This window comes from Trichosurus vulpecula, chromosome 4 (assembly GCF_011100635.1).
Source record: "Trichosurus vulpecula isolate mTriVul1 chromosome 4, mTriVul1.pri, whole genome shotgun sequence".
Classification (NCBI taxonomy): Eukaryota; Metazoa; Chordata; class Mammalia; order Diprotodontia; family Phalangeridae; genus Trichosurus; species Trichosurus vulpecula.
This window is the reverse complement of record NC_050576.1, coordinates 127,549,361-127,575,820: the sequence shown is the minus strand read 5'-3', so window position 1 is coordinate 127,575,820 and position 26,460 is coordinate 127,549,361. Positions and strand designations below refer to the sequence as shown.

At 36.8% G+C, this 26,460-nt stretch overlaps 1 protein-coding gene across 1 annotated transcript in view; it reads left to right on the top strand.

The window, feature by feature from the left end:
* The window catches only part of AIDA (axin interactor, dorsalization associated), a 52,197-nt gene that overhangs the window by 9,214 nt on the left and 16,523 nt on the right, over positions 1-26,460 (top strand). Inside the window, exons 3-4 of the mRNA XM_036754132.1 lie at positions 22,727-22,780; positions 23,186-23,240. Coding sequence (XP_036610027.1) covers positions 22,727-22,780; positions 23,186-23,240 — 109 coding nt within the window. The remainder of the gene's footprint in view (positions 1-22,726; positions 22,781-23,185; positions 23,241-26,460) is intronic.

Sequence of the window (26,460 nt, the reverse complement as noted above, 5' to 3'; positions counted from 1 at the left end):
CCTCTGTGGGGCTCAGTTTCCTCATCTATAAAATGGGGAAAGAGGTTGAACCTACGTGACTTCTAGTTCTGTATAAAATTCTAACTCAAAATCTATGCGCATAGAAACTGTTAGCATCATTTTTGTTTGTAACATCAGCACAATTGTATAAATGGAAATTTAAAGAAAAATGCCCTTATTTTCCTACACAAGAGCAATAATTGCTATTTTTTTATTTCTCCTTTTAATAAAACAAAGCTTACTACAGAAATTCAGGCTTTCAGTTTTACAGTGGGTAATTACTAGAAATTTGAAGTTGAATTTGTACTAATTCGCATAGTTTAAATAATATTGTAGCCTTGTGTTTAGAAAATTTTCAGTTTTCTGTGCATTAAGTAAACTGTTGTTCTATTTTTAAATGACTCTTCCAAAGAGACACTAAATCCTTAATGTATATAAATACCAAAATAGTGATATTTCATAAACCCATAATTTGAAAATTAAGTTTGCTAATTGTTCACAACTTTTCTTTGAAGTTATTCTTCCTAATTTTTTTTGTAAATGGTTTGTTACAAAGTTATTGATAACTTTTTTCAAATCTTTTGTCTCTTAAAAATATCACTCTCTTATACCAGTTTTATTGATGGCTTTTTAAAACATCACTCTCATATGCCCTCCTTTATATGTGATAAGGAAATAGGTAAAACAAACCAGTAAATTGGCAATATCTGACAATGTGTGCCTTACTCTGCACCCATCATCAACCATCCCCCAAGATTCAGGTACTGTATATTTCACATTTGGTACTCTGCATTGATCAAAGTTCTGATGTCTTTCAGTGTTGTTTCTCTCTATGATGTAGTGGTGATTGTGTAAATTGTACTTTTAGTTCTGCTTACTTTGCTGTATGTCAGTTTATACAAGTCTTCCCAAGTTTCTTAAAATACTTCCAATTTCTTTTTAATTATATATTACATATATATATATATATATATATAGATAGATAATATTACATTACATTCACATATTACATTGTGTTCACCCATTCCTAATTTGCTAGGCACTTACTTTTTTTCCTAGTTTTTTTTTCTATCACAAAAAGTTCTGCTACAACTATAAATGTATATCTTTTTCTCTGTCTTTTATCACCTTGAGGCATAAACACAGAAGTGGTATTGCTGGGTCATAGACAGGGTATGTATAAGTTTAGCGACTCCAAATTGTTTGTCATAATGGTTGGAACAACTAATATCTAACACTTAGTATTATTCTACATTAATGTATCAGTGTATTTGTCTTCTGTAACCCCCTACACTATTTGTCAGTTTTGTCTGTTGTCATCTTTGCTAATATGATAAATGTGAAGTGAACTTCAGAGTTTTTAGATTTACATTTCTCTTATTAGTGGTTTAGATCATTCTTCATACGGCTATTGATAGTTTGTATTTCTTACTTTGAAAACTCCCTGTTCGTATCCTTTGTCTCTTAAAAATATCACTCTCTTATACCAGTTTTGTTGATGGCTTGTTAAAACATCACTCTCATATACCCTCTATCCCCTCATATACCTCCACTATCAGTAGGGAATCGTTCTTTTTTCTTATATAGTTGATTCAATTCCCTATATATATATATACCTTACGTTTCAGGCTTTTATCAGAAATATTTCCTGCAAAGTGCTGGGGGTTTTTTTTGTAGCTTCTCTCTCTTCAACCATTTCACTCTGACCTTCTCTCATCTCTTACCAGAACTTAGATTCTGCCCATGGGAAACTGGGTTTTGATTAAGTGAGCTTTTGCCTTATTTGCTTGGAACCAAGCTACGGTACACTTCCTGGCGATTGCCAAATTATGTCCTCACATGCTTTTCAACTCAACTCCCCTTAGGTGTTGTTGCTTTCCATATTGGAATATAAGATCCTTTAGCATAGGGACTGTCTTCCTTGTTTTTTTGAATACCCAGAGCCTAGAATGCAATAAAATATTTAGTGTTTTTTTCTTTCCTTTATTCTGTTATTACCTCCCTTTTCATGTTTGTGAGCAATTTTTTAAAAAATGATTTAACCTTTTATCTTTAGATGATATCCATTTGGAGCTTACTGTGCTGTATTTTGTAAGATGTTATTCAGAGACTAATTTTTGCCAAACTGCTTTCCCGTAGTTCTTGTTAAAATAGGAAGTCCTTGCCCTACTAGGTTGTGTTCTCTTGTTTATGGAACAATAAGCTACTACTTTGTTTGATTGCTTTTGGATCTTTCTTATCTAGTATGTTCTAAGAATCAAATTCTCTATTTTTTTAGCCTCTACCAAATATTTTAATGAGTGTTGGTTTACAGTATAGTTTGAGTTACAGTAATATTAGATTCCTTTCAAGCCTACATTTTTTTCATTATTTCCCTTGTGATTTCTTTCTCTTGTTCTCCAGATGACTTTCATTGTTACTATGTCTAGTTCTAAAAAGTAACCCCTTGTTCTTTTTGATGATATGGCATTAAATCTGTTCATTTATTTCAATAGTATCATTTTATTACTTTGGCATAGCCCAACCATGTACAATAGATCTGCTATTAAGTTTTTTTCTATAAAGGGTGTTTTGTAGTTGTTATAATTCATCTAAGTCCTGAGTGTTTTGGGAGGTTATTAATAACTAATTTGCATTCTGCACAGGCAAGAGAATTTTTTATGAACAGCTTTCGGTAGTAGATATATGAAGAAGTGGGAGCGTAGGGCAAAATATTTTAAAATCAGTTTTGGAGGTTGTGGTAAACAATTGCCTTGGCCTTTTCAAATTTGAAATACTTCAGTATATTCAGTCTTTTAAGATTAAGTCCTACAACGTTATACTGTATGATGTTTACATTATTTTTTACATCCCCACTAATGTTATTGCAGTGCTACTTAGTTATGTAGTGTTTTATAAGGTGTCACCATGATCAGCAAACACAGCCAGGCATGAATATCAGTAGAGGATAGTCCTATAACTTGTATCTGCAGGCCAACCTTTTGCCAAGTTGTGAAATTAACCTTGTGTGTACATATCAGAGGAGATAAAATCTCTAATTGCTTAAAATAGAGTGATTTTTTTTTCTCATCACCTTTCACTTAGTAGTGGAATAGCCATGTCTTATTTGTTTCAACTTGACTAATTTCATTTTATTTAATGTTTATGAGCCAGAAATACCAGTTCTTTTGTCTTTTTTGTTGAGTTTTACCTGAAGCAAACAGGGACATAGAATTCCAGAGTTCATCAAGAGAATCTAGAGAAGGGCCAACTTTTTTCATGATCCATTTTTTAAAAATTTTAGTACTACTGAGCTCTTGATTTTATTTTACAGGCTCCTCTATAAGTACTGTCATGCATTCACCTGAGCAATAATATTTTTCTTTTACTGGATGTTTTAACATTAGGTTTTCCAGGTGATTGTTTTTTATTTTCACTTAACTCTGTGGTAACTTAGCTGACAGATATGTTCTTTTTGACATATATATTTATATAATTTACATTATCAGTATTCTTGAAGACATTGCTCTATATGAGATTTCCTGAAGTGAGACCTCTTGTAGAATATTGAATACAGGAGTTAAAATTTGTAGTCCGCTGCATATTGGTTTTTAAGGTGTAGGAGAGAACGATTCTGTGTCAATCAGAAATTTGTTAGACAATACTTTAACTTATTCCCGTGGAACACTATACATGTCAGGAATAGAAGTTATTAAATGTTACACAGGATTTGTAGATTATAAAACGAAGTAGTAAATAAGCAGAACTTCTGAAAAGTGAACTCCTTTAGTGGTTTTTGTTTTGTTTTGTTTTGTTTTTTAAAACTAGGGACTCCCTTTATCACCCAAGATGAAAATGCAACAGTCACTCGTGGGCCCAGGCCCAATACTGATTGGTATGGAAACTTTAACTTGCTCTGTTTTTCTGACCTGGGCCAGTTTTCTCCCCCTTGACAGCCTAGTGGTCCTCCACTTCCAGGGCTCACCACATTATTGCTAGACTCACTGCAGTACTCAATGGATTTTAGCTCAACTGCAACTCAGAACTCCCAGGTTTAAACAAGCTAACCTCAGCCTTCCCTAGCAGCAGGGATTATAGGCAAATGTCATGCCTGGGTAGTTGTTACTTTCCGTGAGCATACATTTCCTCAAACTCGGTCTGACATTGAATATTCATTTGTTGGTACATTTATTCATTGTACATTTATTGCTTCCCTGACAACGTGTCTCACTTTTCAATAGAGTCACCTTGGGAGAGCTTAACTCTGTGTTGTCCCTTGTCAGAATGACCAGTGTTCCTTAGGTAGAAGGTAGGAATTAACCTCTTGTCTGGCTATTACCAGGGTAGATTAAAGATTGTAGTCTGGAAGGGAATTTAGTAGCCAGATAACCTAATGACAAACCCATAGAAAATTATACTTTTTGTCACTAGTTCATGCATATGTCTATTTTGAGATGCCAAAATGGTCCAAAATAATATTAGCTGTGCGTAGGTTAATTGGGTAGAAAAATCGAAATGTCCAGGATTTTCACATACTACATGCCTTGATTCTTGCTGAATTCTTAACAACAAAATAGGTATATAAAGTAATAGCTCAGGAGTGTGTGTGTTAAATGGACACAAGTTGGAAAATTAGTATGGTAAATTTCTTTTTATCTTGATGACATTTGATCTTTTATTTTCTTTAAGTTTCTTCTCTGTTTTTGTTTTTGTTATCCTTCATCAGCTCCCATGGGCTCATTTATTGTCTCTGTGCAAGTGATTGCCAGATCTGTTGTCCTAAGCTCTCTCTTGAACTCCGGTCTCAAAGTGAATCAGTAAGCATTTACCTGCTATGTGCCAGACACCATGCTAAACCCTGGCGATACAAAGAAAAGCAAAAGACAGTCCTCATTCCCAAAGAGCTCAAAATGTAATGAGGAAGACAACATGCAGACAATTATGTAGAAACAAGTTATAGGCAGGATAAACTGGAATTCATCTTAAGGTGGAAGGCACTAGCCTTAAGGGGGAGATACTTCTGGTAGCAGGTGAGATTTTAACTAGGACCTAAAGGAAGGCTGTGAACAGATGTAGAAGAAAAGTATTCCAGAAATGAGGAATATACTTTGAAAATGAAGAAGTGCAGAGACAGTGTCCTGTTCAAAGAACAACAAGTAGTCCAATGTGACTGGATTGTAGAGTACCTGGAAGACTGGGAAGGTAAGGGATTAGGCTGTAAAGGGCTTTAAAAGACAGGATTTTCTTTTTTATTCTGGAGACAATAAGAAACTATTGGAGTTTATTGAATAAGGTAGTGAAATGCTCAGACCTGCACTTTAGGAAGATAACTGACTGCTGAACAGAGGATGGGTTGGAGTGAGGAGAGACTTGACAAAGAGACCAATTAGAAAACTAGTGGAATAGTTGTGAGGTGATGGGGTCTTGCACCAGAGTGGTGGTGGTGTCAGAGAAGAAAAAGTGGCTTATCTAAGAGATATTCCAAAGGTAGAATCAACAGGACTTGGCCCTAGATTACATGGGGGGAAGTGGGGAGCAGAGGGTAAGAAATTGAGGAGTTGAGGATGATGATGAGGATATAAACCTGGGTGACTGGAAGGATGGTATTCTCAACAGTAATAGGGAAATTTTGAAGGAGGTTGGAAAGATTTGGAGGGGAAGTTAATGAGTTCATTTTTGGATATGTTGAATTTAAAATGTCTGTGGGATATCCAGTTTGAGCTGTCCAGTAGGCAACTAGTGACTGGAAGTCCAGGAAAGAGGGTAGGGCTGGATAAGTATATTTGAGATCTGTACGAAATGAAATGTACGTATGAGATGTATCTGTATGAGATCTCATCTTTATGAGATGAAAATTGAATCTGGGATTTGATAAGGTCACCAGTTAAAATAGTAGAGGAGAAAAGAGAGGAGCCAAGGACAGAATGTTTCAGGGTCCACATACTTAGCAGGCATGTAGTAGATGAAGATAAGCAAAGGAAACAGAAGAGATCAGAGATGTAGGAGGAGAACCAGGAGAGAGTAATGTTACAAAAACCTAAAGAGAAGAGAATTTCAAGGAAAAGAAGGCAGTTAACAATGTCAGAGGCTGTAAAGGGTCAAGAAGAATGAAGATTGAGAAAAAGGTTATTAGATCTGGTTATTAAAATATGATTGGTAACTTTGGAAAAACCAGTTTCAGTTGAATGATGAGATTAGAAGCCAGACTTCAGGGAGTTCATAAAAGAGTGGGAAGGGAAGTAGAAGCACCAGATATTAGATGGCTTTCTCAAGTTTAGCCACAAAAGGGAGGAAGATGTAAGATGATAGCTAATATGGATTGTTGGATTAAGTGAGGATTTTTTTGAAAATGGAAGAAAAATGGATGTATTTGTAGGCATTAAGGAAGCAGCCAGTAGATAGGGAGAGATTAAAGATTAGAGGAGAGGGGGATGGAGCCAAGATGGCTGCTGGAAAGCAGGAACTTGCCTAAAGCTCTCCTCCAGAACCCACCAAACACCTATAAAAATGGCTCTGAACAAATTCTAGTACTGCAGGACCCACGAAATAGCAGAGGAAAGCAGGGCTCCAGCCTAGGACAGCCTGGATGGTCGCTGGGTAAGGTCTGTCCCACAGAGCTGGGAGCGGAGGGGAGCTGCACCCACACCAACCACACCAGGAGCCATGTGGAATAGGCTGTAGCGCCCTGAATCAGTGAGCTATGGTAGTTACCAGACTTCTCAACCCACAAACACCAAAGGCAACAGAGAAAGTTAGTGGGAAAAGCTGCTGGGGCAAAGTGAAAGGAGTTCGAAGTCAGCTACCACCCTAGGGGTGGCGGAGGTGGCGCAGCTCTGAGGCTGCTTACAGAACTACAGCTGCAGTTGCCTCAGGCCCCAGGCCCACCTGGTGGGAGGAATTAAGTGGTGGATCAGAGCAGGAATGCAGAGCCTGCTTAGATCTGAGTAGCTTCTGTGTTGGTGGTTCTTGGGGGAGGAGCTTGTGGCAGAGCTTGTTACGTAGAGGTAGCTCTGAAAACAGCAGTGCAGCCCCTCAAGCTTGGGACAAAGTACTCTCTACTCTACAAGCAGTCATACCCTGACAAAAAGCTCAAGGATCAAGTAGTTGGCTGGGAACATGAACAGGCAGCAAAAACAGACTCAGATTTAGACTCAGACTTTGGAATCTTTCTTTGGTGACAAAGAAGACCAAAACATACAGCCAGAAGAAGTCAGCAAAGTCAAAGAGCCTACATCAAAAGCCTCCAAGAAAAACATGAACTGGTCTCAGGCCATGGAAGAGCTCAAAAAGGATTTGGAAAAGTAAGTTAGAAAAGTTGAGGAAAAATTGGGAAGAGAAATGAGAGTGATGCAAGAAAACCATGAAAAACAAGTCAAGGACTTGCTAAAGGACACCCAAAAAATACTGAAGAAAATAACACCTTGAAAAATAGACTAACTCAAATGGCAAAAGAGCTCCAAAAAGCCAATGAGGAGAAGAATGCCTTGAAAGGCAGAATTAACCAAATGGAAAAGGAGGTCCAAAAGACCACTGAAGAAAATACTACCTTAAAAATTAGATTGGAGCAAGTGGAAGCAAGTGACTTTATGAGAAATCAAGATATAAACCAGAACCCAAGGAATGAAAAAATGGAAGAAAATGTGATCTCATTGGAAAAACCACTGACCGAGAAAACAGATCCAGGAGAGATAATTTAAAGATAATGAATGATCTGAAAGCCATGATCAAAACAAGAGCCTAGATAGCATCTTTCAAGAAGTTATCAAGGAGAACTGCCCTGATATTCTAGAACTAGAGGGTAAAATAGAAATTGAAAGCATCCACAGATCGCCTCCTCCAAAGGATCCCAAAAAGAAAACTTCTAGGAATATTGTTGCCAAATTCCAGAGCTCCCAGATTAAGGAGAAAATACTGCAAGCAGCCAGAAAGAAACAATTTGAGTACTGTGGAAACACAATCAGGATAACACAAGATCTAGCAGCTTCTACGTTGAGGGAGCAAAGGGCTTGGAATACGATATTCTGGAGTTCAGATCTGGCCTCTGACACTTACTTGCTGTGTGACCTTGGCTAAGTCACTTAACTTCCTTTTGCTTTAATCCGGTGGAGAAGGAAATGACAAACCACTCCAGTATCTTTGCTAAGAAAACTCCATGGATATTATTAGCATTCTATGGTCCCTGGGGTCATGAAGATTTGGACATGACAGAACAGTACAGGGATGATAGAGGGGCCAACTTGTTGGAGCAGATGGGCTGAAATGGGATCACTTGTGTGCACAGAGGAGTTTGCCTTGGCAAGAGGGGCCACCTTTTCACATGAGAAGGGCAAAGGAGGAGATAATGGCAGAAAACATCTGAGTGCTGTCAGCTGACAAGGAATGGAAAAGGAGCACTGTGCAAGTGGCTTCATTTTTTTTCCAGTGAAGTATGAGGCTATGTTCCTAGCCTAGACTAACTCAAATGGCAAAAGAGGTGGGGTGGGGAGCCATGAGAGATTTGAGGGAGATGAAAAGATTTGGGAAAGGCACAAAGGTGAGTATGAAAATGAATTGATTAGGGAGTTGTAAAAGTATTGTCTTGCCACAGTATGCACCCAGCTGAGATTATATAACATAAATTTGTAGTGAATGTAGTCAGCCCGGTCTCATGCTTTTCTCCAGCTTTGTTTGGCAGCATATGACAAGGAGTGAAGGCAGTAAATAGTGAGAATAATCTGAGGTTGAGGCTTTGAAGGGTGAGATCGCTGTAAGGGAGCAAGACTCTCAAGAGAAGAATTGAACTTATTCACCGAAGGGTCTAGATGGGGAATGAGGAGAGTAATATAACCAATGCAGGAGTAACTGGTCTAGGGAAGAACTGATGGGTGGAAGAATGGGAACTCATAGATAGAACAGGGTTAGGGGTTGTAGGGAAGAGGGGGGAGAGGTAGAATAATAACAGGTTATGATCAGATAGGAGAATTTCATAGTTCATGAACTATGAAGTGTTGAACACTTGTAGTGATGGCAAGATTAAGGGTATCTCTGATGAACTGTCATTTGGATATCTCAGTATGTCCAAAGCATAACTCCCTCAAACCCACCCCTCTCCCAATCTTCCCTTTTACTGTTGAGCTCTCCACAACCTAGTCCATTCCTGCCTTTTCGTTCTTCTTATACATTAATCTTTTCTTTATATTCTGTGATCCAGCAATCCTGCCCTTCTTGCTGTTTCTTGTGTACACACACACACACACACACACAAAACACACACCATCTCCTAACTCATGGCTTTTTCTTTATATTACACGGTTTGCTCCAGTATCCTTTGCCCTTCCCCTCCTCCTCCCAGAGATCAATCCCATATAACAAAGAGATTATTTAAAGATTAAAAAAAAGGAAAAAAAGAAACAAAGCTAACCAACACTTTTTCTTACCTCCTACTCTCCAAATAGCTTATGTGACTTTTGACAAATCACTTTTTGTCCAGGCCTTAATTTTGTTATCTGTATGATGAAGGGGCTAGTCTAGATAATCTCCAAGGCTCCTTTTTGAGTCCTATGTTCTATAAATAATTTGGTGTTATTTGATTTTCTCTTGCAGTTAGGTGACCTACTCATCATCTGAAAACTTAATAGTTTTGTCATTCTAACACATTTTGAGTTTAGTAGCCAAAAAATAGCTGCCAAAAACTTTAGTTTGATAGGATTCCCTGGTTTGTCTAGCAGTTTTTCTCGTAAGTTTCATGGGATTTTTGTCCCATGATGCTTAGACGGTTTTTCCTTGCTTTGTGCCAGATTTAGTGGTAGTGAGCATTCCAGTGTCTGCTTGTTCTATGGTCCATTTGACCAGACTTTCTTTAGGTGGCTGGCCTGTATTTATGTATAGCAAACTGAAGATTGAGTCAGACTCTTCTACCTTGGCAGCTTTGGTTTTAAAAACTTGATTTCCTCCAGAAAGCAACTACAGTATATTTTAGTGAAACTAATTGAAATTTTTAATAGGTACCTCCACTTTCTCTCCTTTTACTTCTTAACTCCTTACAGTCTGGCTAATGACCTCATCATTCTACTGAGACTGCTCTCTCCAAAATGACTGATAATCTCTTTTTTTTTGCAGGGGGGAAGGTAGGGCAATTGGGGCTAAGTGACTTGCCTAAGGTCACACAGCTAGTAAGTGTGTGAAGTGTCTGAGGCCAGATTTGAACTCAGGTATTCCTTACTCCTGGGCCAGTGCTCTACTCACTGTGCCACCTAGCTGCCTGATAATCTCTTAATTGCCAAATCCAGTGGCTTTTCTTAGTCCTCATTCTTCTTGACCTTTCTGCAGCCTTTGACATGATTCATCACCTACTTCTCCTTGATACTCTTCTCTAGGTTTTTGGGATACCACTTTGTCATGGTTGCCTTCCTACCTATTAGACTGTTCCTTCTCAGTATCCTTTACATTGGATTCTCATCAGAGTCATATCCTCTAACCATTGGTGTTCCACAGATATCTGTCCTGGACCCTTTTCTCTTCTCTTTCTATAGTACTTCACTTGGTGATCTCATCAGGTCCCATGAATTTATCTCTGTGCTAATGATTCTCAAATTTGCCTATCTAGCCCTAACTTCTCTGCTGACCTCCAGTCTCACAACTCTGCCTCCCTTTCAGACATCTTAATTGGATGTTCAGTAGACAATTTAAACTCAACATGACCAAAACTGAACTCAGTGTCTTTATCCCTAAACTCCCTTCTCCCACACAGTTTCCCTGTTATTATGGAGAGCAACACCAGCCTCCCAGTCTCTAACTCAGGCTTGCAAACTTAGGTATTATCCTTGACCCTCACTATCTCTAAATGTCTGTCCTCCCCCAATATCCAGTCTGTTGCCAAGGCATGTCAGTTTCACCTTTACAACATCTCTCAAACACATCCCCTTTTCTTCTTTGATCCTGCCACCACTCTAGTGCAGGCCCTCATCCCCTCAAACTTCCATTTCATCACATTACTTAGTGAACCCTAATGGTCTTCTGTCACCTCCAGGACCAAATACAAAATGCTCTGTTTGGCATTCAAAGCCCTACATAACCTACCATCTACTTCTACCATTCCAGTCTTCTTAAACCTTATTCCCATTCTCAGAACATGTTCTTCAGTTCATTCAAATTGGCTTCCTGGTTGTTAAACAAGATAATCCATCTCCCAGCTCTAGGCATTTTCTCTGGCCTGGAATGTTCTCCTTTTCTCTCTGCCTCCTGGCTTCCTTTAAGTCCCTGCTAAAATCCATCATCTACAGGAAGCCTTTCCCCAAACCCTTTTAATCTTGTGCTTTTCCTCTCAATTATTTCTTATCTATACTGTATAGAGGTTGTTGTTTCCCTCCTTTAGTTTATGAGCTCCTTGAGGGCAGTGGAATGCCTTTTTACTTTTTGTATCCCCAGCACTTAGCCTATTACCTTAATAAATGTTCCTTGACTGACTTTTTTTAATGCCAGGTTTTCTTTGGGTTGGTGGATGGGTGGGGGTATATGGTTTTAAATTTTTTTTAACCTTATTCTGGAATACTTTTTAAAAAGTTACTTAGTATTTTATTTTCCCCAGTTACATGTGAAAACAATTTTTAACATTCGTTTTTAAAACTTTTGATTTCCAAATTCTCTCCTTTCCCCCTTTCCACCCCCACTTCCCACCCCCGCTGCCCCATCAAAAAGGCAAGCAATTCAATATGTGTAGTCATGCAAAACATTTCCGTATTAATCATACTGTGAAAGAAAACGGACTAAAAAACTCAAGAAAAATAAATAAATTTTTAAAAGTATGCTTCAATCTATTCTTATACCATCATTTCTTTCCCTGGGAATGGGAAAATTTTTCATAGTAAGTCCTTCACAGTTGCTTGGATCATCGTATTACTCAGAATAGCTAAGTCACTCACAGCTTACAATATTGCTGTTACTTTGTACACAGTACAGTTTACTTTGCATTAGCTCATGTAAACCTTTCCAGGTGATTCTGAGAGCATCCTGCTCATCATTCTTATAGCACAATAGTATTCCATCATAATCACATACTACAATTTGTTCAGTCATTCCCCAGTTGATGGGCATCCCCTCAATTTCCAATTCTTTGACCCCAGAAAAGAGCTGCTGTAAATATTTTTGTACATATAGGTTCTTGTCCTTTTCCTTTTCGTTTTTTTATTTCTTTTGGGATACAGATTTTATCTCCTTTGGAATACAGTGGTATCTGGTAGTTCTTTTACTAGGTAAGAAGGTATGCATGGTTTTATAGCCCTTTGGGCATGCTTCCAAATTGCTCTACAGAATGGTTGAATCAGTTCACAACTCCAACAACAGCACATTAATGTCTCATTTTTCCCACATTCCCTCCCAACATTTGTCATTTTCCTTTTCTGCCCTATTAGCCAATCTAATAGGTATGTGTTAGTACCTCAGAATTGTTATAATTTCCATTTCTTCAATGAGTGATGAAAACATTTTTTTCCTGTGGCTATAGATAGCTTTGATTACTTCATCTAAAAACTGTTCATAACCTTCGGTCATTTTTCAATTGGGGAATGGCTCTTATTTTTATAAATTTGACTCAGTTCTCTATATTTAAGAAAAGAGATTTTTGTCAGAGAAACTTGCTTCAAAATTTTTTTTCACGGTTACTATAGCTAACTGTATTTCCCTTCTTCCTATTCCCCCCCACACTTATTCTATTCTCTCTCTCCTTCCATCCTGTTCCTCCTCCAAAGTGTTTTGCTTCTGACTCTTCCCTCCCCAAGTCTACCCTCCCTTCTGTCACCCTGCCCCCCCCCTCCCCATACCTTCTCTTATTCCCTTCTCCTCCAATTTTCCTCTGGGTAAGATTGATTTCTATTTGAGTGTGTATGTTATTCCCTCTTTGAGCCAGTTGTGGTGAGAGTAAGGTTTACTCACTCCCCCTCATCTCCCCTCTCTTCCCTTCCACCGTAAAAGCTTTTGCTTGCCTCTTTTATGTGAGATAATTTACCCCATTCTACCTCTCCCTTTCGCCCAGTACATTCCTCTTTCACCCCTTATTTTTTAAAATATCATTCCTTCATATTCAACTCATACCTGTGTCCTCTGTCTGTGTATATTCCTTCTGACTGCCATAATAATGAGAAAGTTCTTATGAGTTACAAGTATCATCTTCCCATATAGGAATGTAAACAGTTTAACCATAATAAATCCCTTATAGTTTCCCTTTCCTGTTTACCTTTTTATGTTTCTCTTGAGTTTTGTATTTGAAAGTCAAATTTTCTATTTTCTATTCAGCTCTGGTCTTTTTATCAAGAATGCTTGAAAGTCCTTTATTTTATTGAAAGTCTATTTTTTGCCCAAAGTATTATACTCTATTTTGCTGGGTAGGTGGTTCTTGGTTTTAATCCTAGCTCCTTTGACCTCCAGAATATCATATTCCAGGGCCAGATCCCTTAATGTGGAAGCTGCTAAATCTTGTGTTATCCTGACTGTGGTTCCACCCTACTTGAATTTCCGTTTCTTTCTGGATGCTAGCAATATTTTCTCCTTGACCTGAGAACTCTGAAATTTGGCTATAATATTCCTGGGAGTTTTCATTTTGGGGTTCCTTTCAGGAGGTGATCAGTAGATTCTTTCAATTTCTGTTTTACCTTCTGGTTCTAGAGTAGCAGGGCAGTTTTCTTTGGTAATATCTTGAAAGATGATGTCTAGGTTCTTTTTTTGATAATGATTTTCAGGTAGTCCAGTAATTTTAAAATTATCTCTCTTGGATCTATTTTCCAAGTCAGATGTTTTTCTAATGAGCTATTTCACATTGTCTTCTATTTTTTCATTCTTTTGGTTTTGTTTTATTAATTTCTTGAGTTCTCATAGAGTCATTAGCTTCCATTTACTCCACTCTAATTTTTAAGGAATTATTTTCTTCAGTGAGCTTTTGTACCTCCTTTTCCATTTGGCCAATTCTGCTTTTTAAGGCAGTCTCCTCATTGGTTTGTTAAACCTCTTTTACCATTCGGCCTAGTCTGTTTTTTAAGGTGTTATTTTCTTCAGTATTTTTTTGTATGTCTCCTTTACCAAGGTGTTGACTCATTTTTCTTGATTTTCTTGCATCACTCTCATTTCTCTTCCCAATTTTTCCTCTCCCTCTCTTACTTCATTTTCAAAATCCTTTTTGAGATCTTCCGTGGCCTGAGACCAATTCATATTTTTCTTGGAGGCTTTCGATATAGGAGGTTTGACTTTATCTTCTTCTGAGTGTGTGTTTTGATCTTCCTTGTCACCATTGTAACTTTTTATGGTCAGAATTTTTTTCTGTTGTTTGCTTATTCTTCTGGTATGTTGACTTTTAATTCTTTGTTAAAGCAGGGCTCTCTTTCCAGGGTGGAAGGTGCACTGGCCCAAGCTTCAGGGGTTTTGTATACCTGTTTTCAGAGATACTTCTAGTGACTTGTAAGTTCTCAGTTTTCCCAAGGTGGTATGATCGAAGGAGAGGTGTGTTTACTACTCCTGTTCTGTGCTCTGGTCTGTGAGTGACCACAAGCACTCTTTTCTGCCCTGGAATTGTGACAAGGGTCCCTATTCCACTGCAGCCACAAGCTCTGGTGTGCTAGTGCTCCTCCTTGCCCTGGGACTGCCATCCAGGATTGCAACCCAGATCTGAATATGGGGATAGCAAGAGTCCTCCCTCAGTGCCAGCAAAGAGACCCCTGTAATCTCCTTCTGACCAGTTGTTTGAACCCCTTACTGTCTGTGAACTGAGAGCTTCAGAAGCAGCTGCTTCTGATTCAGTGGCTCCCAAGGTCTGCTCCTGGTTTGTTGGGGCTGCACTGGCAAAGCCTGCATTGGACTGTAAGACATTCTCACCCAGATGCAACAGACCTTTCCTGCTCACTTTCTAAGTTATCTTTGGCTCGAAAATTATTTCACCCCGTCCTTTTGTGGGTTCTGTTGCTCTGGGAATTGTTTTATTGCATTATTTAGAGGTGTTTGGACGGGTTTGGGGAAGAAATCAGACAAGTTGCTGCCTTTTCTTCATCATCTTGGCTCCATAGCACCCTCCAATACTTTTATAAATGATCTGTTTTCTTAGTCATAGTAAAAATAAAATTTTCAGTCTCTAAAATGAGAACAGTTTTTAGTCACACAACTTCAGAATGATTTAGAAAATCTGAGTGACCTGCTAATAACTTAAATCTTTTTGAAGTTGAATTTTGTTCACTTCCTTTTTGGTATTAATTTGCTTTAGTTAAGTCATTCCTCATTCTGTGGCACAATTAAGTTCATTTATATCTCTTTTCCAGACCCCTTATTTATGTGGAAAATAGACACATTACTGTAGCAAGCAGAGTTTATTATCTCAAACAGAAATAATTAAATACCAAGTATTCTGAATATTGGGACTAAATTAATGTTGCCGCAACTGAAAATGATAGTTCAGCCACATTATTTTTATACTGAGGCTGGGTGTGGTCCCTCTAAAATAGTTATGAATAATGGCTGTTGGGATTTTGCCATAATGCAGTAGATTCTGCATAAAAACAGATTGGTGCCTTTTAACTTGCAAAGATTTTGGAGTTTAAAGCAGTTTCCATCTGCCAGTTACATTCTTTGTTGACAGGGGAAAGAGCTCAGTTAAATTAATTTCAGAAAAGAAAGAAGAAAGGAGCTAGGTAATATTTCTAAAAGACTTAAAATCCTCTAAGATGAGATATCCAAGTAATTATATTATATCCAAATTTTATGAAAATGGAAGGCCTACCAGGTGCAACTGTGTGGCTGTATTATCTTTAAATTGCATCAGCCTTAGCTAGTGTACCTGCATGCTGTGACAAAGGAATGCAGAGCTCTGTGGCCGCAGTGGAGTGGGGACCCTCATCACAATTCCAGGGCAGAAAAGAATGCTCGTGGTCACTCACAGACCAGAGCACAGGACAGGAGTAGTAAACACACCTTTCCTTAGATCATACCACCTTGGAAAAACTGAGAACTTACAGGTCACTAGAATGCATTTCCTAAAGAGAAACGTTTTGCTGATTTTCTGGCAAAATTTATCCCTTTTGTTGTTACAGCATTTGAATGCAACATAAATTTTCTGAGTAAAGGCATAAGTAACAGACCTGTGATTTGCTTAGAGCAGAGGCGTGAAACGTGCAGCCGAAGAGCAAGTGACCAGCAAAGCTTCAGACCCAGTACCAGGTTAAAAGTAATTGGGAAATGTTTAACAAAATAAATTAAAATGTAATATGACATAGAGAATATTAAATTGTGGTTTTCTAAGTCAAGATGTTGCCTACAGAATCCATTTCTATTTGAGTTTGATGCCACAGGTTTAGATCACTAAGTTAGGTCACTTGTCCAGGGTCACACAACCATGTGTCAGAGGAGTTGCTTGAGCCCAGGTCTTACTGGCTGCAAGGAGGGCTTCTTAATATTCTGTGGCTGCAGGCATTTAAAAAATAATTTAAAACTTTATTTTCTTATTCCAGATCTCTTGCAATATATTGATTGGTTTAGTGGATAGAGTACTATTTATTTCTTAATAGCAAGATAAACCTTATGATTTCAAAATGTACCAACAGTACCAATAAGATGCCCCAGGTCTTAGTCCTGATTAATGCCTTTATCATTTGGTTAAAGATTGAAAATATTAGTGACTCTGTAGGTTGTGATCCTTTCTGTGGTAACTTACTTTCTATTTAACCCTGGGCAGTTCATTTGACCTCTATCTGCCTCAGCTTTTTGATCTGTAAAATGGAGATAATAATAGTACCTCTCTCCTAGAGTTATTATGGAACATAGTTCTTTTTTTAATTAATTTACTTTTAGTTTTCAACATCCACTTTTATAAGATTTTGAGTTCTAAATTTTTTCTCCTTCCCTCTCCTCCCCCCCCAAGATGGCATGCAATCTGATATAGACTATACATGTATAATCATATTAAACATATTTCCTCATTAGTCATGTTGTAAAGAAAAATTATAACAAAAAGGAAAAACCACAAGAAAGAAAGAAAAAAGAGAAAATAGTATGCTTTGATCTGCATTCACATTCTGTAGTGCATTCTCTGGATGTGGATGGCATTTTCCATCATGAGTCTTTTGGAGCTGTCTTCGATCATTGCATTGCCAAGAAGAGCTAAGTCTTTGATCAAAGTTAGTCATTGCACAGTGTTGCTGTTACTGTATACAATGTTCTCCTGGTTCTGCTCACTTTACTCAGCATCAGGTCATGCAGGTCTTTCCTGATTTTGCTGAAATCTGCCTGCTCATCATTTCTTGTGAACAAAAGTATTCCATTACATTCATATACCACAACTTGTTCAGCCATTCCCCAATTGATGGGCATCCCTGCAATTTCCAGTTATTTGCCACCACAAAAAGAGCTGCCATAAATATTTTTGTACATATGGGACCTTTTCCCTTTTTTATGATCTCTTTGAGATACAAACCTGGTAATGGTATTGCTGGATCAAAGGGTATGCGCAATTTTACTTAAATATATTTCTGTAAACTCTTCTAAGTGCTTTTTAAAATTTAAAGATGGAAATGTATTGTTAGTAAGGTTGTGTTGGTCTCTGTCTTCCCTTTTTCTCCCCACCACCCCTAGTCCCCAGAATTTGTGTTATTTTTAAGCTTTTTATGTAGAATTCTATTCCACAGACATTAATAATGATAGTGATTGTAATCCATATTTAATAGCATTTTGAAGTTAGCAAAGTACTTTAAGTACATTTTCTCATTTTAACCTTGGAACAATTCTGTGAGGTAGGTATCGTCCTCATTTTATGATTGATGAAACTGAGGCTCTAAAGTTAAGTGATTTGCCCATGCTCTCCTGTTTAGTAAGAATCCAGGGTTGATTGAGGGCCAACTAGGAGTAGAGGACTCTCCTAAGTACTGGGATTAAATACATCATAGGTTCCCTAGTGAAGCTTATGTTCCAAGATGGGAATATGATGCATACCTAGAAAATTGTAAGACCACATAATGTTTGATAAAATACATAGGAATTATAGAGCTATATTAGTTTTGAGGTAGAGGGAAGATCATTACCAACTAAGGAGGAAAAGGAGAAGGGCAGGCTTTCCTGGAGGACATAAGCATTTGAACTGAGTTTTTCTGAGGAATCTATAAAATACCAATAGGTGGGAGTGGGCGAAATAATGTAAACACAGAGAAAAAGCATGAGTAAAGGTGCAGAATTGGAATAGTACTGGTTATGTATGGGGACATTGTGTAGTCAGTCTACTGTGGCTGAAGCATAGAGTTATGTGGATGGCAGTCAGTATGAAATATGCTTGGGAAAGTAGAGTAGTCTAAGTGACTAAATGTGGAAGACCTAGAATGCTCGCTAGGCCTGAGCTTAAAATGTGGAAGGGTTTTGAGAAGAAGGATTTATGTGACCAGGTGTTTGCATAAGAAAGCTAAATTAGTCAGAAATATAAAGGATGGATTGTAGATGGAAAAACCTGTTAGGAGCTAATTACAGTGGTTCTGGTAGCCAGTAATAAGGGATTGTCCTAGCAGTAGGGAATAGAGAGGAATGAGAAATATTGGGTAGGTAGAATCACAGGAGACTTGGTGACTGAATGGATGTGGGAGAAAAAAGCCAGAATCAAAAAACACATCAAAGTTTTGGTTATTGTAGCTCTAGTATTACTACTCTGACAGAAACAATGAAGTTAGAGGAAGAAGAACTAATAAACTTCGTTTTGGACATACTAAGTTTGCAATACCAGTGAAACACATCTACGTATATAAACAAAGTTCTTTGCAAACCTTAAACATTATATGATAGTGTCAGTTGTTGTTACTGTTATCATCCAAGTGAAGAGCCTCATTTTAAATACAGGTTTAATACAGGAAAGTAGAAGATAGGCCATATTTGGAGAGCTGTATTTGTGAATCATCTGAAAGGTTATAACTAAAACCAAGGGCAGGAGTGAATTTGCCACCTAGCAAAAGGATATAAAGTGAAGAAATCCAAGAATATAACATTAGTGAACACCCCCTTTTTTTTTGAAGGCACAAGAATGAGTCGTTTGATTTTCGTTTAAATCTCTGCAGCTTATTCTGGGTTACTCTGATGCCTCATCATGATGTAGAAAGAATTCTGGATCCTTTTTTTGCATTTATTTAGTATTTAATTTTCCCCCAGTTACATGTAAAAATAGTTTTTAACATTTGTTTTTAAAACTTTGAGTTCCAAATTCTCTCCCTCCCTGCCTCCCCACCCCCCGCATTGAGAAGGTAAGCAATGCCATATAGGTTATATATGTTTGGTCATGTGAAGCATATTCATAATAGTCATGTTGTGAAAGAAAACATAGACAAAGGAAAACTAAAGAAAAACAAAGTGGGAAAAAAAGTTGCTTCAATCTGTATTCATATACCATCAGTTCTTTATCTGGGGATGGATAGCATTTTTCATCCTAAGTCCTTCAGAGTTGTCTTGGATTGTTGTATTGCTGAGAATTTGTACCTAGTATATTTCACTTTGCATCAACCTATGTAAGTCTAGGTTTTTCTGAGCGCATCCTATTCATCACTTCTTATAGTACACTAGTATTCCATCATAATTACATACCACAACTTATTCAGCCATTCCCCTCAATTTCTAATTCTTTACCCTCAGAAAAGAGCTGCTGTAAATATTGTGGTACATCTAAGTCCTTTTCCTTTTTGTTTTTATCTCTTTTGGGATATAGACCTACTAGTGCTGTTGCTATGTCAAAGGGTACACATGGTTTTATAGCCCTTTGGGCATACTTCCAAATGGCTCTATAGAACAGTTTAATCTATTCCCAACTCTGACAACAGTATGTTAATGTCTCATTTTTCCCACATCCCCTCCAACATTTGTCATTTACCTTTTCTGTTCTGTTATCTAATCTAATAGGTGTGAAGTAGTACCTCAGTACTGTTTTAACTTGCATTTCTCCAATCAATAGTGAGTTAGAATATTTTTTCATATAGCTGTAGATAGCTTTAATTACTTCATCTGAAAACTGACTGTATCTCTTGATCTTTATCAATTGGGAATGGCTCTTATTTTTATAAACTTGACACAGCTCTCTATATGTTAGAGAAATGAGACCTTTACCAGAGAAACTTGCTTCAATTTTTTTTTACAGTTACCATTGCTAACTGTATTTCCCTCCAGCCTATTCCTCCTACCCCCATTTATTGTATTCTCTCTCTCCTTCCACCTTGGCCCTCCTCAAAAGTGTTTTGCTTCTGATTACTCCTTCCTATAATCTGCTCTTCTTTCTATCACCCCCCCATCCCCTTCCCCTTCTATTTTCATGTAGGGTAAGATAGATTTTTATACCCCATTGTTTCTGTATCTTATTTTCCAGTTACATGTAAAAACATTTTTTAATATTTCTTTTTAAAACTCTGAGGTTCACATTCTCTCCATTCCTCCCTCTGCACCCACCTTCATTGAGAGGCCAAACAATTTGATATAGGTTATACATGTGTAGTAATGCAAAAAACTTCCATAGTAGTCATGTTGTGAAAGACTATTATATTTCCTTCCATCCTATCCCGCCTCCCTTTTATTCTATTCTCTCCTTTTATCATGTCCCTCCTCAAAAGAGTTTGCTTCTGATTACCCCCTCCGCTAATGTGCCCTCCCTTCTATCACCCCCCGCCCCCATCCCCAATCCCCTACCTCCTTACTTTCCTGTAGGGTAAGATAGATTTCCATACCCAATTGAGTGTGTATTGTTATTCCCTCCTTAAGGCAATTCCAATGAGAGTAAGGTTCACTCATTCTCTCTCACCTCCTCCATCTTCCCTTCCACTGTAAAAGTTTTTTCTTGCCTCTTTTATGTGAGATAATTTATCCCATTCTACCTCTCCCTCTCTTCTTCTCTAAGTACATTCCTCCCTCACCCCTTAATTTTATTTTTTAGATATCATCCCTTCATATTCCACCCACCCTGTACTTACCGTCTATATGTATTCCCTCCAACTACCCTAATAATGAGAAAGGTTTCATGAGTTACAAATATCATCTTTCCATGTAGGAATGCAAACAGTTCAACTTTAATAGGTCCCTTATGATTTCTTTTTCCTGTTTGCCTTTTCATGTTGCTCTTGAGTCTTTTATTTGAAAGCCAGATTTTCTACTTAGCTCTGGTCTTTTCATCAAGAATATATTAAATTCCTCTACCTCATTGAATAGCAATTTTTCCCGCTCATGGATTACACTCAGTTTTGCTGGGTATGTGATTCTTGGTTTTAATCCTAGCTTCTTTGACCTCCAGAATATCATATTCCAGGGCCAGATCCCTTAATGTAGAAGCTGCTAAATCTTGTGTTATCTTGACTGTGGTTCCACACTACTTAAGATGTCTCTTTCTGGATGCTAGCAATATTTTCTCCTTGACCTGAGAACTCTGAAATTTGGCTATAATATTCCTGGGAGTTGTCATTTTGGGGTCTCTTTCAGGAGGTAATCAATTGATTCTTTCAATTTCTGTTTTACCTTCTGATTCTAGAGTAGCAGGGCAGTTTTCTTTGATAATATCTTGGAAGATGATATCTAAGTTCTTTTTTTGATCATGACTTTCAGGTAGCCAATAATTTTAAAATTCTCTCTCCTGGATCTATTTTCCAAGTCAGTTGTTTTTCTAACGAGATATTTCACATTGTCTTCTATTTTTCATTCTTTTGGTTTTGTTTATTAATTTCTTGATTTCTCATAGAGTCATTAGCTTCCATTTACTCCATTCTAATTTTTAAGGAATTATTTTCTTCATCGAGCATTTGTACCTCCTTTTCCATTTGGCCAGTTCTGCTTTTTAAGGTGGTATTCTCCTCATTGGCTTTTTGGACCTCTTTTGCCACTTGGGTTAGTCTATTTTTTAAGGTGTTATTTACTTCAGTATTTTTTGGATCTCCTTTAGCAAGCTGTTGACTCATTTTTCGTGATTTTCTTGCATCACTCTCATTTCTCTTCCCAGTTTTTCCTCTACTTCTCTTACTTGCTTTTCCAGATCCTTTTTGAGCTCTTCCGTGGCCTGAGACCAGTTCACATTTTTTCTTGGAGGTTTTGGATGTAGGAGCTTTGACTTTTTTGTATGAGAGAGAACTTTGGTCATTGATGCTGCTTATACACACTTCAGCAGATCCATGACCTCTTCAGTGTGTGTCAAAACCGAAACCCTATCAAAGTGAGAAGATGAAAACTAAAGGTTTGGTTTGGCTGTGTAAAAAGAATGCTAATTAGTCACTTAGGTAAACTTCTTACTGTTACTGTCATTGTTCCAGAACACTATGTGTCAGATTAAGGTTGCAGATTTTATCTGTAAATGCAGTAAATGTAGTTTCAGTCTTCATGGTTTATTTGTGGCATGAATAACAAAAAATCAGAGAACATGATCAAAGAGCCATGCCTTAATAGTAGCTTTTTATGAATTTGAGTACAACTTTTTGGCAGCTTAGAAAGAAATTTATCTTATGATTTTTAAAGGAATTTCACTTATCTTGTAAATGCAGATTAGATTTTTATGTATTGAACATTCAACAGTTGTCCTGAAGTACAAGCATACCCTTACTAAAAATAATTAATTGGTTCTAAGAAAACGTGATAGTTTAAATGACATACCAGGAGCAGTTTAGTGCCACAGGAAAAATATTACAAATGCTCCATTGCCTAGTGGTTACAGCAGGATTTGGTTTAATGTATTAACAATAACTTTGGCTAGAGCAACATCACGTAGGAGTTTACCAGTATTATTAATATTCATGTCTCTTTCTTACAGAAAACCATTGGCAAAATTGCAACATGCTTGGAATTACGAAGTGCAGCTTTACAGGTAAATTTCCTCCTGATTCCAATAAAAGCAGTAGCTGTCATTCTGCTAAAAGTTTGCCATATATTACTAAAAGACTGTATACTTTCAACCAAAAGACTGTATACTTTCAGAGAAACTTTTATAACAGGAATTTTTCTGTTAGATTAGCAAGAAGATTTAATGTTTCTAAAACAAGAGAAAGTAGAAGACTTTTTTTTTTCTCTTACTTCCCTTACCTTTAAGTGCTTCCAGGAAAACAGAGGTGACTGATTCAGTTTGTCTCTTGGTAACAAGAGATTGATTGTTTTTAGCTTGTGTGTGAGTAGTTCCTATTAGAAACACAGAATGCTTTTTCTCATTGATTGGACTACAGAGATTAAAAATTAGGATTGTAATAAATGTATAACATACATATTTTTCATTTAGTCCACACAGTCTCAAGATGAATTTAAACTGGAAGACCTGAAAAAACTAGAACCAAGTAAGTTGAATCATATGGTTTTATTACAGTTACTTTAAACATTATTTCCTATAATATTAACAAAATAAGATTAAATGGCATGGGTGATGATTTTATATTCTATGAAAATACAGATATGCTTGATCTTTTACTCTTGTAATTGATATACTGCAATGTTTATTGCAGTAATGTTTACTGCAGTTAATTACACCTTCACTGCACCATTCTATCTTGATTCACAAGGTATTGGAAGGAGGGGAAGATACCCGGTATGGAAGAAAATGATAATTCTCCCTACTCCCCACCCCCACAAAAAAAGTGTTCACGAAATTATCAACAACTACTGATCTACGTGTCTACTTTCCCATGTATATGAAAGCTTTATGAGAAAAATGCATACTCATCAAATTCCTCTTTGATGAGAATTAGAAATAAGAAAATAAGATGGAATATTCAAAAGCATGCTATTTTATTTTCTGATAAAACATTTATATAAATTTAAATCATTTTGATAAAGATACACCTGCCTTAGAAAACACTTATTGTAGAGTCATCTGGGAAATATTTCATTGTATGTAGAGATGTGTATCAATGATACTTAAAAAATTATTTTAGTGATGGTTCTTTAAAAAAAAAATCACTATCACTTCCTACTGATTGCCCTTCCAGAACCTTGCCTTGCAGCAAAATAGTAGTCAAATAAAACAAATCAGGACATTGGCCATGTTGAAAATATGTCTCAAACTATACCTCTAGTCTGCCACCTCTCTGTCTAGAGACAGGAAGATATTTTGCCATTGGTCATCTGAAGTCTTTCAGTGTTTTCTTTATGTTATTATGGTTTGAGGATAATTTTTTAAAAATGTAAATGCTTACTGTCCAACTCCTACTTTATCTTCTGAAACTTGTTTTCCCCTGGAAGAAAGGATTTGCTTCAGAAATTTTTATCATTAAGGTTGTTGCCAAATAATCTTGTTGGTTGAAACAAATATTTTATTAGGATAAATGTTTGCCAACATAAGCACAACCACAGGAATTAAATATAAGACTAAAAATAGGCCAAAACTTTTGTCTTTTTATTAAGGCAAAACATCATATCTTGAAAATGTTTATGTATAAATAGCCTCAGTTCCTTCCCTTTATCCATCTGTTAAGTCAAAATTATAATTATCTGTAGGATCCCAGTTTTAGAGCTGAAAGAATCATAGATTTCGAGCGAGAAGGGACCTTTGAGGTCACACAGTACAACTGTACACAGAAGGAAATCGGGGCACAGAGTGGTTCAATACTTTGCTCAACATCATATACACAGGCAGCAAATAGCAGAGATGATGTTCAAACATAGGCTCTTTGACTCCAAAACGAGTACTTTTTCCTCCATCTTACTCTGCCTCTCTACCTGAGAGATCATTGATTCCAAGTTTTAAAACTAAAGAAAATGAGACACCCTAAAGGGTTAAGTGACTTTTGAGGATGCTATAGAACCTGGGTCTCCTAATCTTTCCATCATACCACAGTGAGGTTTATGTTTCACTGACTCACCTTGTAAGAACTAAGGATGTGCTATTTGGGCTTTTGCAGACTAGTTTCTGATTCATATCATGATTGCCATGGACAAGAGTATATTATTTCTGGTGGTAGCAATAGGATTTGAATTACAGATTAAATATGGTTATCAAGTCAAAAGAAGAGATCTTTCATTTGGTGATATGGGGAGTATCTGTTGGCTGTTGTTATAGGTGGGTGCCAAACTGATGGAGGCATGTAGCAGATTTGCTATGATTTTGGTGTTTTTCCTGGAGTGTTTTTTTTTATGGTTTTGTTTTTCAGAACATTTTCCTTCTGACATTGGCAAGAAACATAAAAATAAAATATTTTAGTTATAGATTATTTTATATAATTGATATGTTTTGTTTTAATCAACATGGTTTTAATATTTTAAAATGGCAAATATAATTTCAGCTCTCTTGAGGTTATAAACATCTATCACATGAATCTAAGCTTCTCACTTATTTTAATTCTTAGTTTTCCATGTTAACATGTCTGAAGTTAAAATGGAATGTCTTCTTAGATCTTCGAAGGTCATTTTAAAACCAGTCAGGGTACAGTGAAAGGAAGGGGAGAGACAAAATATTAATTGCTTTGGAAAAAAGTATAGTATTATAGTATAAGCAAAAAAATTTTTTGTCAGCCCCATAAATACTTGAATTTTACTTTAATGGAAAGCCATATCTGATAATATTTGCAAATAATAATTGCTGTCATTTACATACCATTTTAAGATTTGCAAAGTACTTTCATGTGATACATTTCTTATCTTCACAGCAACCTGTGAAGTCATTGCTACTGTTATCACCATTTTGCAAATGAGGAAACTGAGGCTGACAGGTGTTAAGTGAGTTCTCCAGGGTCACATAGATAGTAGGTATCTGAGGCAGAATTTGAATTCACCTCTTCCTGACTTCAATTAACCCTAACCCTGTGTCACCTAGTTTTTCTGCAGTACATTAGGATCAGGATATGTGATATCAATGTGTCACATTATTGTTTTCAAGATAGGAAAATTGGAACATCCAAAACAGAAACTATTGTAGTTTTCTTTGTTATTTATTGATCAGTTACAATTTGTGTTCCTTTTTAAAAAAGTTTAACATTCATTTGTAGAGAGATTGTTGATCTTTAATGTATTTTAATTCTCTTTATATTTTACGATCTACTAAATTAGCTTAACTTTCGCCATAGAGAAGCACAGGTTTTACATGCAAACTGTATCAGGGTTCCCCCAGTCCTTCTAATTATAATCATTTTAATAGGCCTATCTTTTTTTCTTCTTTTGAAAAAAGTTTTTCTCATTTTGCTAAAATATGATTATACTTTTCCTCTTTCTGAGATCTTTTTTTTCCCTTCTAGATTCCTCCCAAAACTTTCTCATTATGATCACTTGAGCTCAGTCTTTGGACAAATGTTTTTTCCTTTATGTCATTTCAGATATATTAAATGCACAGAACTTTATCTAATTCCTTTGCATACTCCATTGTTACATTAGCAAGAATCAGTCTTGCCATCTCTTTTTGTGGAAGGAGAGGACTGTGTTACATAGCTTGAGTAACTTAATGGCATTCAGATTATCATGCTTTGAATTTCACATAATGATTTTGAATTTGATTTCTGTATCTACTTGGTTCTTAATTTACTTTTAAAAAGGTATATAAAGTTCTACTCTGGTCCTTCTGAATATAAT